The following is a 19135-nucleotide window of genomic DNA, read 5'->3' on the forward strand; positions in this document are numbered from 1 at the left end:
CCCCAGACTAAGATCCAGAGGCTGAAACCAGGCAGCCCATCTCTCACACCTTTATCCCCCTTGGCCCTACCCCAGAGGCCCAATAGGCACCTCAGAGCTCGACGGAATGCCAGGCCTGCAAGACGGCAAGGGGGAAAAAATAATAAAAGTTTTAATGACACAGATGCCATATTAAATGAGGCAGTTTTACAATTCACTTTGAATAGGACGCTAACTTATTACAAGTGTGTTATCAGAAGGACGATAAGATTTATAACTCCAAGAGTCAGCTTTTCGCCTTAATGACAATGGATGTTAAGGGAAGGAAATCTGTTCTCTATTAGAGAAGATGAGAGTCCCTTCTCTGTTTTGGGGGCCCTTACAGATGGGTCCAGGAGGAGAGATACCAAGCCCCTTTGTGTTTCCTTACGAAAAATTCTCTTTCCCCTTTGACTACGAAAACGGGTTATCTCTGCTGGGTGAGCACCTCGCTCAGCTTTTGAGCTTGAGCTTGAGAGAGGGCGAGAGAGAGAGAGAGAGAGAGAGAGAGAGAGAGACGACAGGAGGCAGGGATGGGGATGGAGGTGAGGGGGTGGGGGCGGTTCTCAGCCCACGGGTTCCTGCAGCAAAACTATTTCCCCGTCTTTCTTTGCCATACAAAAGATGGCTTTCCCCTAAACCAACACAGTAAGCAAACTTTAAAAAACTGGGGTCCTATTACAAACCAACGCCCAGCACTAACTGCTTTAAAATTACTGCATAATTAGATTTAGTTGAATTTCACCATTAATTAGGCAGCCGCACTGCAGGGAGCCTTTGAAATCTGAGAAAATGGGAAAAATCATCTGAAGCACGTTTTTAAAACCCAACTTCAATAAATCTTGACGAGGCCCGGAATTCAGAGAGCACCTCGCTTCCCTCCCAGGCGGCTGCGGGTAGGGGTCTCCGGGCCCGGGCGCAGGCTGGAATTGGATGCAAGGAAGGGGCGAGTCCCCCATCCGCTGAGAGCTCGGCCCAGGCCAATCCACTGCCTCTGAAGACCCTCTCTGGGAGGCCCGAATCTGTCCCACGGCCAGCCTCGCCCGCTCAAACCTATTAAAGAAAGGGGGTCCTCCGCCGAGGGCGCGCTCCTGCCAGGGGCGCTGTCCACGCAGCTCGCACGTTAGCAGGGCCCGCGACCACCCGCCCCGAGCGCGCCCTCGGCCGCCGCGCGCCCGCAGCCAGCCCTCCGCCTCGGAGCCGCCACTGCTGCAACTTTGACAGGCGGGCGGCAAGTTGTGCCCACGCCCGGAGGGTGCGCTGAGCGGCCCGCACCCCCCGCCGGCCCGGCCCCGCCGCGACCCCGGCGCAGCCCTCGCCTTCGCGAGCGGCGAGGGAGGCGAGCACCGCCCGGGTCTGTACGTACCGGCCTCTCCCCCTCCCCCTGTGCCATGCCAACGTTTCAGATGCTTCGAGGATACACACTTCTCGCTCTTTCCCATTTGGCTCCCGTCGGGAGGGGAGACACGAAATAAACTCTGCTAATTATAAGGGCTGGGGAGGGAGGGGGCGACGGGAGAGGGGGTTGCCGCGTTACCCATCCTTTCCCTACGAATTCTGCTGCTTTAATTACAGAATCCTCGAGGACCGCACTCACTCGCCAGCCAGAGTTTCAAAGAGGGTTTTCTGCCTGCAGATGAAATGGCCTTCAGCCGCCCCCTCCCCTCTTTCTTTTCTTTTTTTTTTTCTTTTTTTCTTTTTCTTTTCGGTAACCAATATGTTTTCTATTACCCGGCCCTGCCGTGCCTGGCGGCCCGGCGCTCGCGGTGCAATGGGAGACGCCATGTTGGCTCAGCTCATAGGACCAAGTCAAAAGCGAGCTTCGAGGCAGAGTTTCACACGCTCGAGCTCCCCCTGACCGCCGCCCGCCCCCGCCCCCCCCGCGCCCGCGCCCGCGCCCGCGCCCGCCGCCGCGCGGTGCACAGCCAGGGACTGCAGCTCCGCGCGCCCGGCACCCGGCACCCCGGACTTTCCGGGGGCGCTGGCGGAATTCCGCCGCACGTAAGTGGGGGGCGGGGGCTGCGGGGGGGCGGCACTGTGCGGCGCGGCTGCCAGCTCGGAGCCCCCGGCCCTGCGAGCCCGGCGGATGCACACGCGGCCCGCGCCAAGGCCCCGGCCCCGGCCCCGGACGCCGCCCGCTAACTTTGAGCCCCGGCCCCTCCGCGGCCCAGAGAGAACTAATGCAGAAAGGCCGAGGCAGGGCGACCGCGAGCCGAGCGAACTGGCTGCTGCATCCCCCCCCCCCCCGCCCCCTGCGCGCGCGCGCGCACACACACACACACACACACACACACACACCCAGCTCCGTCTTCCCCCAGGTTTGTTTGAAAGTGGCCAGAAGCAGCGATCGCCCCTCTCTCTCTCTCTCTCCTCGGACTATTGTTGCATTTCGCGTCTAACTGGGTTCTCTCACACCCCCCGAGCGCCAAGGGGAGGGAGGGGGAGCGGGTTGGGAAAAGAAATAAAGCGAGCTCAGATCAGATGGAAAGAAAAAAAAAAAAAAAAAAAAAAAAAAAACCCAGCAAGGAAAAAGAGACACTTAAAGGGAAAGAGTCGCCATGTTTAGCAGCTTTTTAAAAAAGATCTCGTCAATTTCACACAGAACGCACTCGCTGGGTCCCAGCCCTCGTCTTTTGTCCAGTTCAGTTGCAGCAAAGATCTTTTGTTCTAACTCAGCGTGAAAAGAAAAACTTTCTTTAAATGCAATAAACTTAAACCAAACTCAAGACTCTAAACAGATCCTCCTCCGGCCACTCTAAACATATACAAGGGGTTTTGTTTTAACCGTTTGAAAAATTTTGGGTCCTGTTTTTCTGCCTTGCAGACCCCAAGCTCATTGCTGAAACTCAGAGAGAGTGAGAGAGAGGTTTCCAGTGACTAGAACACATGCTTAAAGCATAATAAAACAGGGACTTGTCTTTGCTTTGAAAATCATAAATTATAATTTAATGCCAATAATAATTTACAACAAATGGCTGTTTACAATAAACTAACACAAAACAAACAAGGAAAAGGGCCTGTGTTTTACTTATTAAAGAAACTTCACACACTCACATGGATAGCACTTGCAAGAGGAGAAAATAAACAACAACCGACAAACCTCGAGCTAAAAGGTCAGCAATATTCCGCCCTAAGAACATACTTATATTTATGTATGTATATATCTACAGAAAGAAGCTGGGGGTCAGATGGAGGACTCTGCTCAAGTGCACAAATCAGACAGTTTTTTCTGGTCTACATGTATTGACTGGAACTGAGTATCAAAGTTTAATACACTTTACAAAATGATCCCTTTCTTCCAGCTTCCCTACCCACCGCTTTTCAAATTAAACCACAACATAGTGAAGTGGGGGGGGGGGTGCTGGAAAGCCTCAGTAAGAACAAAATTGCAAGCTCCCACACACTGAGCTTCCTTCAAACCAGGAAAAGAGAGAGAGAGAGAGAAAAAAAACACCACCACCTCCAAAACAAAATTGTTACTACTTCCAAATCAGCACACCCTGTAAAGTTTCCTTCCTTCTTTCTTTCTCTTCTTTTTCTTAATTTGGCTTCTAAGGACAAAGGATCCCAAGAGCAGTACAGATTGTATCTACACAATCCGAAATGTCAAAATGTCGATGTGTTTTTATGTACATAACTCCAGTGGAAAAGGCTCCCTTGACCTGTGGTCATGCTCTCACAGAATGAACGTAAAGGGGGGAGGGGAAAGGCAGGCCAACGGCAAGTTATCATATATACACTAAAAACAGACCCTTCAGCGCTCTAAGCTATATCACTGAATTTGAAATCCTCTCAACAACCAAGCTAGATGAGAACCACAGAATATTTTTAAAAATCACACCTACTTAAGGAAAAACTCACTGCAAACAACTGCCCTCTATTTACAACGCTGTGATTAGCTTGCTAGAACTGTCTTTTGCTTAACTGTCAGAAATGTACAAAACAGTATTTTTTTCTGGTCATAAAATAGATACTGATCTCAAGATTTCTAATACTTTCCACAATACCTTCCCTAAGCAGGCACTTACGTGTGACAAATATAAGGGCCTTTTTTTTTTTCCTGGAAAATCCATTTTTAATTAAAAGGAGGATTAGGTGAATAGGGGTGGTTTACTATATCAGTATGGCACTTCCTAAACCATAGATAAACCATTAACTTTAGCTTCTCCCCTCCCCACCCCACGCACCCAAATTAAACAGGCAAATATACTAGTCCACCTTTGAACAAACTGACTCAGGGGAGTAAACAAATGGACCCCTGGCCCGGCTCAGCGAGAGCTCACAGGGGCTCTTCACGATGGAAAGACAGTGAGTGGGGACAGCCAAACAGATTTCAGATATCAAATAATATTTTAATTTCTGAATACTTTCAATTTTCCTTGGAATATAACACACAAAGACTCGACCAAACAATTCAGTTATTATAACTTTTACAGTATACAGAAATGTTGCACTTAAAAAAAAAAACCTTCAGTTTTTTTTAAAACACAAACTGTAAACTCTAAGATACTGAATCAATCACGTTACCTATAAGTGCCAACAGTGTTATTTTGTCATGCTGATTTCAATGGTATTTTTTTTAAAAAGGGAAAATATCAACAATTATAATACAAAGGGTTTGCAAATATACAAACAGATAGAGGATTTTCATAACAATTCAGGAACTAAGCGGGACCCAATTCAAATTACAAAAGTTCACTTTTTATTCAAAACCTCAGCATGTGTCTTGGACACATTCCTTGGCTGCCAATAGATTCCACAGTTCATTCTCTTTCTTAAAATATTTTTAAAAAGCTAGGTTTGTTATGGTGTCTTTTGGGGGGGGGCGGGGTAGGGGAAGTTAAGTGTTGTATGTGGTTCTTCCAGTTCTCAAATTAAGAGTGCTCAACTTCACCTAAAATTTTTGGTCACCACTTGTAAGTGCGTTTCCATCATCTTTGAGTTGTCTTTTAAAGTTTTATGTCTTCCTATGATATTTTCATGGACTCAGTTTTAATTCTTGCAGAACATATATTTTAAGGATACACAGTTTTTAAGAAGCCAAGATTATATCAAAACTTATTATAGAACCACAGAATAAACTGGTTTGGAACCAGAAAAGTACAAAAAAGAACAGCTAGAGGTACATAGACACAGGACAATTAATAATTTGGAAAAAAAAAAAAGACTTACTTTCTCCATTCTGCTAATTTTCTCCCAATCTCCTTAAATGCACTTTTAGCAATATTTTTCAAAAATTTACCAAAAAAAGAAAAAGACTAATTTCCTTTTTATACAAAAATGATAAGTAGCAAGTTGTTCTGACCGACACAGGAGTTTTTTTTTTAATGCATTCTGTAAAAGTTCATTTGACAGTCTTTTTTTTTTTTGAAATTCACAGTCCATTAAATTCTTCCCCTCTCTTCTTTTAGCAAACTTGTAACATCCTTTTATATCCTTTCTTAACAGAAGGAATTTAAGCAAACAAACCAGTCTTTTGCCTTTGCTTTCTCTCTGTTTCACTCCCCCTTATTTTGATTTATTATTTATTGAATTGCCATATACGGCCAGTTAAAACTGCTGCCGGACAGTAACATATCCCGGATGAGGGTTTCGATGGGGGTTTTACCTACCAAACGGACGAAAAACAATTGCTCTATGACTGAGGAGGAGACCGTGCGGAGGGAAGGGAGGCGAAGTAAAAGCTTTCCGAATCGTGTTGGTTGGTTGGGGTACTGGCTCCTAACGTATTCTTCCAAAGCACACTGGGACTTTTCCTGCAAGCTTTCCACATGGGCTACATCAGAGAGACCACAGGCATCTGGAAGAAAGTTTAAAAAAAAAAAAAAAAAAAAAAAAGAAGAGGAAGAAGAAGAAGGAGGAGAAGAAGAAGAATTCAGTCATCAGATTAAGAGGTTTGAAATGGGTCACATGAGGTGTGTGTACAGTGCTCTGTCAAACTGCCCCAACCGGAGTGGGAGCAAATGCCTCTGTACTGAAAACTTGGGCGGAGGGGGGGTGCTGGGGGGGGGTGGGGAGGAGGAGGAGAGCACGAGATGATCCTGGGCTATTTGCTTTAAAGTCAAACACAGCTCAGTGCACTGCAAGGCTTTCACTGTCCCAGTCCTCAGGCGTGGTCATCACTGGGAGGCCCAAGCAAAGTGCATTGGGTGAATCTGGCTCAAGTCAGTAAACAGACAAACAGATGAAACCCAAACTGCCAGTCCTCCTCCCCCTCCTCCTCTGTAAATAATAGTTTGGCTTATAATTATATAGTGGGGGGGGGGGGAGGGAGGGCAAAAACCTGGCCCAGCCTCTAGTAATGGCGTCCACGACCCAGCCTCAGATTCTCCCCAAAGAGGGCGACTCATTTTTCTCCAGTCTTTGAAACTGATTTAAGTGGCCCTTTAAAACTGATCTTGTCAGTATAGGCTATTGAAGGGCAGCCATGCAAACTGTGATCTCTCTGTTCATTTGAGCTGTTTCTTTTCCCCTTTTTCTTCTCTCTCCCTTTCTCTTCTACCCCCCTTTATTTATTTATTTTTTTAAAAACCCAGGTCCCTCCAAGAAGAAACCCCTCCCTGTTATCTTCAGGAAAACACTTTTTCTCTTTTGGGTATGTGAAAATACAAAAAAGAAGTGCCTTTGAAATGAGAGGTTTCTCAGTGAAGGCGGTGCAGGTTGTGACCTGACCTTTTTGGGCTCCCCAGACAGGACTGGGGCTAACACATGCAGACTGTGAATCCTTAAAACAGATATTTGAAAACAGCCGCCACTACTTCCACCCCCAAGAACCAGAGCACACATGCAATTTCCTCATGTGTGTATCTAGGACTCCTCATGTAAAGAATGCATAGGTGTCTGTGGTCAGGAATTAAAAGATCTGTTTGCATAGGACTCCCTCCCTCTGCGCTGGTACACTGTGTGTCTCCCTACGAATCAGATAAGAGGGACCTTTATCTCTTTGTGAGGCGATTTGCATTCTCCACACAGGCCTCTACATTTTGCAAATAGTAATAAATTAAACTGTGACGACAGTATCAGGCATTTCTTTCCTTGAAAGACCAAGGGTAAGACTAAGAGCTAACAATGATATGGAGAAATTAACAACACCCTCACCTTCTGGGATCATGGGCTGGGTTGTAGTAGGATTGTGGGATGAGGGGTGAGGGTGGCTATGGGGTAGGGGAATATCCTGTCTGTACATTTGCATCAGGCAAATGTTCTAGTTATGACAGTTCCCCTGAGAAAAATACTCCAGATCCAAGCCTCTCTCCATACAGCTTTTCCTTGCCAGACACTGCCCTTTAATTGATTACCTAAGGACTTTCAAAGGCAGAATTTGGGGTGGCTCTGTGTGTGTGTGTGTGTGGGGGGGAGATGGTTTATGTGTGAAAAGCAGCAATGCATAACAGACAGTGGGTTAAGGACTCAGAACCTGCAATCGATTGAGCTAATGACTTGGGTCCCCAGATTTCCTTCACACAATAAGGAAGAGACTGTAGATCTTTTTGTCCGCCACAAGAACCACACAGCTCTCCCAGTGTCCTGATTACAAGCTGTTTTAAAAACTGCAGTTTCTAGGTTCCAAGCCCTGCCAACATCCGACTGATTGTGATTCTGGATTGGGAACCCCTCTTCCCTCTCAGCCATGACAAAGGGATCAGCTGACAACTCAGACCAAGAATGTGGAGGGGGTGATTTCCACCCACCTGGGATAGGCTGAACTCAGCCTGGAGGCAGCCAGAAGGCTCAGGTGTGGCCCAAAGTGGGAAGTCAGACACCTTCAAAAATCATTTGGCCTCAAGAGTTAATTAATATTAGATCTATTACTCACACAGGTTAAACTACATACAAACTAATTAGGTTTCATAATGCAGTCAATGATGGTTTTATATCTCTGGCAACATTCGTATCCAGCCCAAGTTGGCATACACTTTGGGTTGTTTGAAAATTGCCTTAAGTGTTTGCCTGGGCAGAAGCAGCAAGAGGCCAGAGTCTTCAACCCCTTGCAGACAGTCTGGCTAGCTAGGATGGCCTCTTTCTTCCCCTTGCCCCTTCCTGACTGCTCTTCCTGCTCTCCTGGCAGTTTGTATTGTTTTAATAAGAATATGATTTTGAAAATTGCTGCCCTCAGGTTGGATTTGCCTGGAGCTCCAACTCCTACTGAGTTAGCAGACAAACTTTTCCCCTGCAGGGGCAAACTTTCCCCTGCAGAGATGATGCCAGGATGGTTCCAGTGCCCAGAGGCATCTCCTAGAGGCTCAGCCAGGGTGACAGGGAGAGAGAGAGAGAGAGAGAGAGAGAGCAAGCCATGGGGTAGAGGAGATTGCACAGGCTCTGCTGGCCCAGAAGGCCTGGGCTAAGGGAGGGAGCAGGAACATGCATGCATCCCAGTCTGGCAGGCCCGAGAGGCTTCCCCATGGCCAATTTTGAGAGCCTGTGTGTCTGAAGCAGCCTTTCTGAAGTCCAGCCTTCCTCTCTTATCCCCAGGACAGGCGTGGTGAGGCCCAGCACCTATACACAAAGTTCCCACTCCAAGTTGCACTCAACAGTGCAGCCTTTCAAGGGGGAGGCTGGCCTCACTCTGGGGACTGCCAAGTTCTCTGGGCCCTAACCCTGAGCTAGGAGTCCTTGGGCATGACAGGACAGGGCTCCTTCCTACCTGAGGTGAACAGGACTATGGCCTTGAGACAGCTGTACTCGGCGGAGTCGACGTGCAGCGCTTTGAGCTTCTCCACTTGCTCTTGGAAGATCCGTATGTGGTCCATAAAGGCGACCACTCGGTCGGCGGACATGGGTGAGGCGTGTAGGCCTGCGGCGGCCAGGAGCGGGGCGACGTGGAGGGGCATGGAGCACTGTGCTGCATTCAGCACAAACAGCTCGCTCCAGGTGAGGCGAAGCAGGGCCACCTGGTCGGTGATCTGCAGGTCAGGGAAGAAGGGGATGTTCCGGGCCCACTCGACGGCGCTGAAGAGCATCCGCGCGGCCAGTTCGCAAATGTTCTCGATGCCCATGATGTTGTTGGGCTGCATACACTGGCTGCCGAAGCGCGACGTGGGATAGGGCTCGGCGCGCAGCAGCAGAGAAATATATCCCGACAGGTACGAGTGGCAGTTGAGAGGGTCCCCGTTGGTCAGCGCAAACTGCCCGTGGGTTGGCTGGGTGGGCGGCATCCTGCCCCTCTGCACCGCTGCGGGGAGGAAAGGAGACACCCCGCAGTTAACAACCAGCCTCGCTTTCCGGCTCCCCTGGCGGGGTCTGCCCCAGCCCGACCCCCCACCTGACCCGGGCCCCGTGGCGCTCCCGAACCGGCAGGCCTGCCCCTCTCTCAGCAGCGCGCCAGGGCCACAGACCTGGAAGTCGCCGGGAGCCCGGCAGCACTCCTCTCAAGCCGCCACCCAGGCAAGCCCTGGCGGCCAGAGCGGCACACTTGGCCTCCGAGGCCCGCTCGGGGCTGGGCCGCCGCGGACCCCGAACTGACCACTCTGCCTCGGGGTCCCGGGCCCTGCGCGCGGGATGGAGCGTTCTGGGGGGCATCTTTCTTCTTCACAGCTAAACAGCTGATATTTCTTATTGATTGGAGGAGAGGGAGCGGGAGGGGCGAGTCTGGGGGGAGGGTGAGACGCTTTTGCGAAAAGACACCAGGGTTCACCCCAGACGGCCTGCGGCACCCCGGAACGACTCCCACTCGAGCCCCGCAGCCCCGGTCCCAACCCGGCGGGGGACCCCCCCCCCCGCCCCCACCACGGTGGGAGACCAGCGGAAAGCCGAGGTCTGGCGGCAGCCTAATCAGTGCGCTCGAAGAAAGAGAGACGGAGGGAGAGGGCGGAGAGAGAGGCCGGCCGAGGAGAGAGGAAGCCGGGGAGCAGGCGGGGAGCGGGCGGCCGGCGCCGGCGCAGCCAGGGTAGGGCCCGAGAGGGCCGGGGAAGGCTGGTGAGGCTCGGGCTCGGGCTGTTATCTGACGCTGGACCGGGAGAGTCGCTCTCGCAGAAACACAAAGAAAGCCCGGCGTTCGCTCGCCCTAGCCCGGAGCCCGCGCCCGGCGCCGAGCGCGCCATTGGCCGAGCACGGCTCGCGGCGCTCGGCGAATTTTATATCACAAAGACCCAACTCGCGCAGAGCGAAAGCAGCCGCCGAGGGCCCCTCGCCCACCCTTCCCTGCTCCCTATCGCGCTCTCCTCCTTTCAAAAGTGAAAGGAAAAAAGAAAACAGAGGTATTTTTTTTTTTTTAAAGCAGAATGTTAATCCATGGAGGGTCACATGAGCGCTGCCCGAGCAGCAGCGTTAATACGGCGAAGTGCATAAAATTGCCATTTGTAATTTGAACCTCCTGTACAAAAGTACAATCTCAGGTTGTTTTTTTTTTTTTTTTTTGAGAGGGTGGGGGCTGGGGAGAGGGGTGGGGAGGAGGGACATATGTTGAACATGCAGGAAAAACAAGGGGGAGAGAGAGAGAGAAATCGAGAGGAAAGGCAGAGAAGTAAACCAGGCTTTAAAACAACAGACAACACCCCATCCCCTCGCAGAAAGGCGAACTCGAATGAACTCGCAATCAATGCAAAGAAAATGAAACAGCCCGAAGAGAAAGTAGAGGAGGAAATCAGTCGGCCAAAGCATGCGGAATTGGGGGTCTGGGTTCCAGTGCAGAACTTGCTTCTAGTATAAAACCCCTTTCAGCTGCAATACGAAGAGAAGAGCTTGGGGCTTCTGCGTCCTTACCCAGAGCAGGCTAGCCAAACGTACCCAGGGCCCCGGGACCCCAGGCGGGGAGGGGGGTGTAGAAATGAGAGGCCGATACCTTCCCGTCTCATGCCCACTTTGAGGCACTTTTTGAGGCGGCAGTACTGGCACTGGTTGCGGTGGTGCTGGTCGATGGGACAGTTCCGGTTGGCGCGGCACGTGTAGCTCAGGTTCCTCCGCACGCTGCGCTTGAAGAAGCTCTTGCAGCCCTCGCACGTGAACTGGCCGTAGTGCTTGCCGCTCGACTTGTCCCCGCACACCACGCACTCGATGTGCTGCTGCTGCTGCTGCTTGTCGCCGCCCGGGCCGCCAGGGCCGCCCTGGCCACCGGCCGCCGTCTGGGCCGGCGTGCTGGCCGGGCCCCCTTGGCCCGGCGTCTGTGGCGTGTGCGGGGCGCCAGGCGGCGGGCCGGGCACAGGCGGAGCCTGCGAGGCCTGGCTGCCCTGCGAGCCGGGCACCTCGTCCTGGGGGTCTCGCCACGTGCTGACTACCATTGCCATATCTATGGGGGCCGCGTCCGGACTTCCTGCTCCCCTGGCTGCGGGCGGCGGCGGCTCCCGGGTCTCGGGCTCCGGCGCGCCGCCTTTTGTGTGTGCGAGGGTGCGAGAGGGCGCGGGAGGGCGCCCCGGGTGGCTCGGGGGCTGGTTGGTTGAGGTTGATTAGTTTTTCCTTTTTTGTTTCTGCTTTTGCAAAGTTTTGTCGATTGCTTGTCTGGCCCGGTGTGTTTGTTTTGTTTGTTTCCCTCGGCTCAGCTTTGTTGGTTTCGGGGGGCTTTCCGCCCGGAGGGGAGGGGAAGGGGCCAGGGGAGAGAGAGTGGGAGCAAAACGTGGAGAGAGAGGGAGGGGAGGGAGAGCTGCAAGTCGATTGTCTGGCTTCAAGACAGAAGTAGGAGGCAAAAAAAAAAAAAAAAAAAAAAAATCTCTCCAAAGATCTCGCTCGCTCTCACTCTCTCCCTCCCTCTCTCGTTCACTCTCTCGCTCTCAGAGCTGGTGTGCCGAGGAGTTGGAGTAGGAGGAGGAAGAGGAGGAGGAGGAAGAGGAGGAGGAGGAGGAGGAGGAGGAGGAGGAGGAGGAGGAGGAGGAGGAGGAGGAGGAGAGGCGACTGTCCGGGGGCCAAGTCCAGGGCAGCCCACAGTCAGCCATTCAGGAAAGCCATCGAAATCAGGAGGACTGGGAGAGCGGAGGCGCCGGTCGCGGGCGCGCCCAGAGAGCCGGGCAGGCCGGGGCGGAGGCCGGCGGCCCGCGGAGTGGCCGGAGCGCTGCCCGGGTCCGGGGGAATCAGCATGAAAGTGGTCCGCGTCGGGCGCTGCGCGGCGTCGTCCTGGCGCTGGGCCGCCGCCGCCGCCTGCCACGGGCGCCCGGCGCGCGCCTCGCTCGCTCTGGCCGCCGCCGCCCGCTTTCGCCGGATGGAGGCCGCTCGCCGCTCCCTGCGGGCCGCCCGGGCCGCCGCCGCCGCCGGAGCCGCCGCCGCCGCCGCCGAAGCCGCCGGGTCGGGCCCGGAGCCGCCGCGTCTAGCGCCGCCGCCGCCGCTGAAGCCGCTGCTGCCGCTGCTGCCGCCGCCGGAGCCGCTGCTGCTGCTGCTGCCGCCGCCGCCTCACACACATAGGGAAAGAGTCAACTCGCCGGCGGCGGGGGAGAAATGATAAAAGAGAGAGAGGAGGGCAGATCACCACCTAGAAGCACATCCTTCGTGCGCAGAGGGGGGAGAAAAAGACGGAGAGAAAGAATGAAAGAAGGGAAAAAAGGCAGCACGGCACCCGGAGAAAGGAGGCAACTCGGGGAGAGGAGGAGGAGGAGAAGAAAACACACACGCGCGCACGCACACACACACCGCGGAGAGAAAAGAACAGAGAATCAAAGTGATCAAATATGCTAAAAAGGGGGGCGCGGGAGGGAATGCGATTTATAGGCGCCGGGGCTGGCAGAAGTGGCTTCTCCGCGATCAGCTCACTGAGCTCTCTATATAGTGAACTTTGACACGACTGCTGCAACTTAGCGCACGTTGCCATGGAGACGGCGCGCCTTATAAGGCAGCAGCCGGGGTTGGCCTGGCCAGGCGCGCGCGCGCCGCCCCCTCGTCGTCATTGGCCGGAGCGCGGCGGCCCCGCCATGGCGGCCGCGGGCTCAGCCCGGTCCTAGCGCGAGCGGCGTCGCGGCCGCCGCGCGGGGCGCGCGGGGGGCCCCGGGGGGCGGGGAGGGGGCGGCCGCGCCGCCGCCGCCGCCGCCGCCGCCGCCGCGCGGGGGATGGGCCCGGGCCGGCCCCGGGCGCGCGGCCCCCGAGCTCTCCAGGAGGCACCCCGCGCCGGAGGTTTCCGCCCCGGCGGGGAGAGGAGCGCGGCGCGCACACACAACGCCTCTTAAAGGCTCCGCCAGAGGCTTCGGATGGAATCGAGGGCTTCGCCTCCCGCAACTTGGCGCTGCCGTGAAATCCGTCGCTCGCGCACCACCCGGGACTCCCGGCGCATCTCTGTGCCCACCATGCCAGAGAGAGAGAAAAGTTCCCCGGTTTCTTTGAAGAGGGGTGGGGGTGGGGGTGGGGTGGGGGGGGTGGGGAGGAAGGTGCCGCGAACCGAGCCTGGAGGCATTTTCCAAACGAAAAGATTTGGCCAAATCCGGGTGATGGTAGACCCTGCTCTTAATCAACTCTGATCACTTGCTTGGTTTTGTGGCTTTTTTCTTTTTATTTATTTATTTTTCCCTTTTTCGAAGAAGGAGAAGAAGAAAAAAAAGAAACAAAAGCCGTTTAGCCTCTGTCTTTTCCTTGTAGGGTTAACATTTCACAGGTATGTGGCCTGACATTTTAATTGCTCACATAAAGCGTCTCGGATGCTGAGAAGCACAAGTAGACTTCATCTCATTGTCATGACGCAATTAAAATCAATTTTCCTCAACTTTATTCCCTCTCATTAGTTATAGCTAACTCTCAAGCCACGGTCCTGCCACATACCCAAGGGTGGAGAGAGGTGAATAGACCGTCCTGCCCGCTGATGGACAAGCGGAGGCAGCCTCCCAGCCTCCCCTGTGCATATACCCTCTGTACACACATGTAAGCGCACATGTATCAGATGCACATTTGTCAATGTACACAGACAAAGGCTTCAGCGACCGTGCTTCTAGGTCATGGAACAGTTGAGTACCAACTTCATTGTTCCTCAAGTTCCTTTTAAGCATCCATAAAGTCATTAAAACACAACCCGAGATTCTGCTCCAAATTGGGAATAATACCAAGTACAACTCAGGAGAACCACACACAAGCCACAGTCTATCTCAGGAGATTCAGTAAGAACAACTTCATAGCCTGTGCCATTCCGTTCAATGTGCTAAAATCATCAACAGGGGATGTGTCTCCGAATTCCAGGGCGTTTGGTCTTAAACATCAAACATCTAGAATTGACCCCACAGAATGCACTGTATTTCAACGCAGTAACCTTTCGGTTTAATCAAAGGGAAGTTAGTGAATTGTAATTATTCAACATATATGGAATAACATTTTGACACCCTCATACACATTTTTTGCAGCAAGAAAAACTGTAAACTGGCGAGCCAGCCAGGTTTATGAACAATTAGAATATTTTACACAAAACACGCTGAGCTTTAGGAAACATGAACACATATAAAGAGTAAATTAATGACCACAGGAAAGCCTCCTTGATAGTTCAAAAAAATCGACGAGATGAGAGATTTTTTTTTAAAAGCATGAACCAGACATGTAATTGACCTGTGCTGGTGTGCACTTTGCATTCAGTATCCTTTACACACAGGCAGAATATAAGGTAAGTACTAAGTGAAGATGTAGGCAGACAGGGGCCAGTTTTTAGGGAAGGAGAAACCCCCCTTCATTCATTCCTGGAACCTTCCTAGCCCTCACCCTTTCTCCGATAAGATAAAATCACGTATTTCACTAAAGCTGCAGGTGCTGGGATTATTTGAAAGTTGTAAAAAAAATAAAAAATCCAACTATAGTGGACCCTGAACTATCAGAAAGCTGGTGTGTAATGAGATTGCCACAGAGAGAAGGCAGGCTGAGAATTTCAGGTTGATTAGAGACACAATATAACTTTCTCTTAAGGAGGACAGAAGGATGGAAAAGAAATCATTTCAGAGAAGGGTTTTTTGTTGTTGTTGTTTTCTTCCCTTTCAACCCCTATGATTCAAGGGATTGCCTAATGCTACAAATGTCAGTAGATTAGGGGCAAACTCAGCAGAGATGTGGCGGGGCTGTGTTGAAATAGGAAATCTAATGGGCATACCCATCTCAATTTAATAGAAGATGGGAATAATTGATTGTAGGGAAATCTTAATCTCGCCTCTTGAGTGCAGACACTTCTATATAGCAAGATCACCTTTTCCAGACATGCAGTGGGAAATTTTTGACGAGGAAGAGCTTCCAAAGAGATTTTTGGTATTTGAAGTGCGGTCTGATGGCCTCTGGTTTAAAATGAAGAATTTCCCAATCTCTTACAGAACTGAAGCCTGCTAAAGCACACAACCACAGGGCTGCCATGAAGTCCGAGGTGTTTCAGTCTGTATTTTAGGATTCATTCAGTTATGGGGCTGCTATTAAAAATCCAATAAATAAATAAATAAATAGCCATATCAATTGTAGTTAATTTGACTGCACATAAGAAGAGGAAGGACTGCAGACTCAAGGGGGAAAAAAAAACAGGGGAAAATATTTTAAAATGTCTTCTTCAGAGATGCTCATTTCCCTTGAATAAACAGCTCTAAGACTAAAAGATAAATATCAATATGTCGTTACTGTTCAAAAAAAAAAAATCCAGCCCAGTCTTTTATTGTAGATGTAAATTTATTTTAATGAGAGGAATGGCAAGCTTTAATTTGGCCGCAGAAAGTTGGAAAAACATTTGTTTTACTCTGGTGGAAAAAAAAAAAAAAAAGGAAAGTAAACCCACCCAGGAATATGATTTTCTTGCAGAAAGTGGCCTGATGGCTGTAATTCTCCACAAATTAAATCACAATATGAATACAGACCCCAGCAAATGCCGAGTTTAACTCTGAACTCAGTAGAAACCAGTTCTGTCCACCAGGATTCATTGAATTCCTCCTTTCCCTCAATCTAGTCCGTGTGTGTTTTTCTCTTCCACCACACTGGAGCTCCATGAATAGGGAAAGGGGCTTCCATTGTGTCCCTCTGAACTTCCAAGTCAATGCAATTTTTAACCACTGGCTTGTGGTACTTTGAAAATCACCAGGGGCTGTCAGAGTTGGGTCCTCTGAAAAATTTACAGTGCTAAATCAGAGCATATGCTGGGAGGGAAAAAATTGCCTAAGATTGGAGCAAGTACAGTATCTGTCTGCCCCCTAGTGTAAGAGTCCTCGCTGCCTAAAATTCAACTTTAAAAGAAAAGGAGCTCTTAAAGGGAAACGACTTTGAGCTCACGTAGGCATAGGAGAATGAAACTTCTGTACATTTTAATCTGAATAATTCTTCAGGATTTAAAATTAATTGGCTCTAGCTTGGTTGGACCGGACTCGGATCTCGCCACCTCTGCGTTTCCCGAGTCACTGGCGGAGAGGTGATGATTTTTTTTTTTTTTTTCCCTCTCTCTCTCTCTCCCTGAACTGGGTTTATGTGCGTCCCCCTCACCCCCTCCTCTCTTTTTCTTTCTCTGTCTCTGTCGTCTCTCTCGCTGGCTTTTTAAAAATGAGGAACCGTTCCTTGAACGTTCTGGACAGAGCACAGAATTGCTTCTTAAGTCAGCCCGACGCGGTTGCAATAGACAGCAAAAAGGTAAACGTTTGCCTGAAATCCGCACGCCAGCTCCACCACCCCGCCCGATGGTGAGTACCCTTCGCGTTGCGATTCTCCTCCTAGCTTTAGCCGAGCGCTCGCCTCCCCGAGCCGCGGCCGAGGGCGCCGGGCACAGCTTTCCTCCCTCCCTGCCTCACTGCCTGTCACTTGCACAAGGTTGCAAAATGAAGCGCAGAGGCAAATCAAACAGTAAATTCTGATACTTCGCGCAAGCCTCGCAGCTCCTTTGCTAGAAAACCGAGTCGTCTGTGGCTTGGAAAAAAACACGCTTCTAGGACTGGCTTTTAGTTTGCTCTATCGAAGGAAATGAGTTTGAGGAGACAGGACGAGTAGATGGGGAGGCACCACAGTCTTTACGCTTCGGTTTAATCATATTTTGGCAGCTTTGCAATTGTATTTTCCCCCCCTTCCCCCCTCCACCACCTCTCCTATCACACACATGTAATAAAATATGGCAATGCATTGAATTGACTGTCCCCCCCACAAACCCCTGAAACCACAGACCTAGGCATTTCATACACGTTAGCAAACCGATTTTTTGAAAAGCCCCAAGTCATCCCCAGCCCCACACAGCACAAGGAGAAAAGTGAGAAAGGAGAGAGAGAGAAAGAAAAAAAATACTGTAAGTAAACATACCAAAACCATATTTGCCTTGTTCAAGGTCCCAAACCGCTTGCATCTTCCTTCTAAACTGGAATAACTCTCCTTTAGTTTGGCGGGTGAAATAAACGCTTTGTTGGCCCCCTGAAAAAATGTGTCTTTGATAATTAAAGAGAATCTCCTCCTCGGTGTTTATCTAAGCGATTGTGCAAACTGATAAAAAGTAGGCACTAGCCTGCAGGGAAAAAGAGGGAAGGTGTAGGGAGAGATCTTCCACCTCAAGGAAGTGCTTCCCCATGTATTAGGCGTTCTCAGCCCTGGAAAACCCTGCACACTAACTTTAGAGAGACGAGGTTTCAGGGAGCTTTGTACATAGCTGCTGAGGAATGCAAGCCTCGCCTTTAAGAAAAAAAACCCCAAACCGTAGGTAGGAGATGTCTGGAGTGATCCTTGTCTCTCATCTCATTCCTTAGAAGGAAGAGTGCGTTGTTACACCTTGTTTGGGGCTGGAAAGACGAGACTTTAAAAACACCCGTCCAATTGAAAAAAATCTCCCAACTTAATGAGTTTAGTCGGAGGCTGGAGCAAACGGCTCAGCCTCAGCAGAAAACCGCCAACAACTATGGGCGATATTGCAAAGCAAGACGACCCGAGGCACAGCCAAATTCCACTGTTTGGGGTCGAGAGGGATGGAGGCTAATCCTAAAGCAAGTTGGAAAAAAACAGAGGTGGGAGAGGAGGGGGAAAAAGCAGCAGCCTAGCAGACTGGCAGACAGGCTCCCCTCACCCTGGATCAAAGATAGAACTTGAAACAGGAAGGCAACATTTTTCTTAGGAATCCGTTGGAATCCTCATTTTTCTACTTTTAACTCGTGTCCCCCCAAGTGATTTTTTTCCCCTTTCCCCTGCAGATCTGTGTCCCCCCTTTCCAGTCCCCATTCTAGAACTTTCCTGAGGAGGAAACCTATTTCTTTTGGGGGGAGGGGTTCCCAATTTCAAGTCTTCAATAATGAATGCTTAATTAACCCCCTCCCTTCACCCACCCTCCCACATGAAAAAAGGAAGCAGGAATACAGTAACTAGAGAAAATTGAGAATAAACTATGTTGCCTCTTGCAGTTTTAATACAGTTTTAACTAATGGATTTTTTTGTTTTGTTTTAAGAGAAGAATAATGGGGAAACACGGATCTTTTATTTTAGGAAACTGTTATGGTAAGATGTATGTCAGACTTGACAAATGGAACTAACGCTCTTCGGCTGCTTCTTGTCCTTGTCTTAAACAGGAATTAAGTTAAACACAGTGCTGAATGTTAATTACATGTTTACTGGCTAATGAAAATTACAAATGGTTTTGCCACCTCAAACAATGATGAAAACTCTGAAGACACTGTAATTATATACTTTGAGGGAAATAACTCAGAATATTGATCATAAGAAGTGTAAATCTTTTTTTAACTATTCATTAATACCATAAATATGGGCTACAGAAGTTTTTCCTTGTGGTTTGTCTCATCATTTATATCGAGTGGATGGATGGTGAGGCTTCTCTGGGGAGGTGGTGAACTCATTCTCTTGTAGAAGGAGGCCACTTGTGTAACTCAGGGGTGCCCCCCTCCCTTCCGCCCCCGCCCCCTTTAACCCCAGCAGAAGGTCGGGGGATAGTTCAACAGGGGGGCCGGGCTCAGGGCAGGTGAAGGTGATCGCTCCCCAGCCTCTCCCCTCCCCTGCCCTCCTCTCTCCTCTTCTCCCTTCTCCCTTCCCTGCCAGGTCTGATCAATGTCCGCCTTCCCCAGCCTGGGCGCCTGTCAGATAACCTGGCACTCGGGTTCCTTATGGAGGACAACTCACCGCAACCCAGCCACGCTGCCCTGACAACTTAAGTTCCTTCCTTCTGAGGTGGCTAGGGCAGTCCTTTGCAGGCGAAGACGACAGCGAAGGGAAAAAACCCATCGAGGTGGAGGGGGTTATTGGGTAAGGTGGCCGGGTGGGGGAACCAGAACTAGTTTCCCTGGGTTGGGAGTAG

At 50.6% G+C, this 19135-nt stretch overlaps 1 protein-coding gene across 4 annotated transcripts; it reads right to left on the reverse strand.

Moving 5' to 3' along the window:
• Positions 1-4349: 4349 nt before the first annotated feature.
• On the reverse strand, positions 4350-17920 carry NR2F2 (nuclear receptor subfamily 2 group F member 2). Of its 4 annotated transcripts, none has more exons than XM_025438506.3 (3): positions 17149-17920; positions 8663-9190; positions 4350-5818 (listed from the first exon to the last, which is right to left on the reverse strand). In XM_025438506.3, the coding sequence occupies exons 1-3, from the start codon at positions 17189-17191 to the stop codon at positions 5544-5546; spliced, it is 846 nt and encodes a 281-aa protein (XP_025294291.1). In that variant the 5' UTR covers positions 17192-17920; the 3' UTR covers positions 4350-5543. The 4 variants fall into 4 exon arrangements, with proteins under 4 accessions (XP_025294291.1, XP_025294290.1, XP_035569988.1 ...); XM_025438505.3 differs by lacking the exon at positions 17149-17920 and adding an exon at positions 10799-12071; XM_035714095.2 differs by lacking the exon at positions 17149-17920 and adding an exon at positions 10720-10853.
• Positions 17921-19135: the final 1215 nt, after the last annotated feature.

The sequence above is a fragment of the Canis lupus genome, chromosome 3, assembly GCF_003254725.2.
Source record: "Canis lupus dingo isolate Sandy chromosome 3, ASM325472v2, whole genome shotgun sequence".
Classification (NCBI taxonomy): Eukaryota; Metazoa; Chordata; class Mammalia; order Carnivora; family Canidae; genus Canis; species Canis lupus.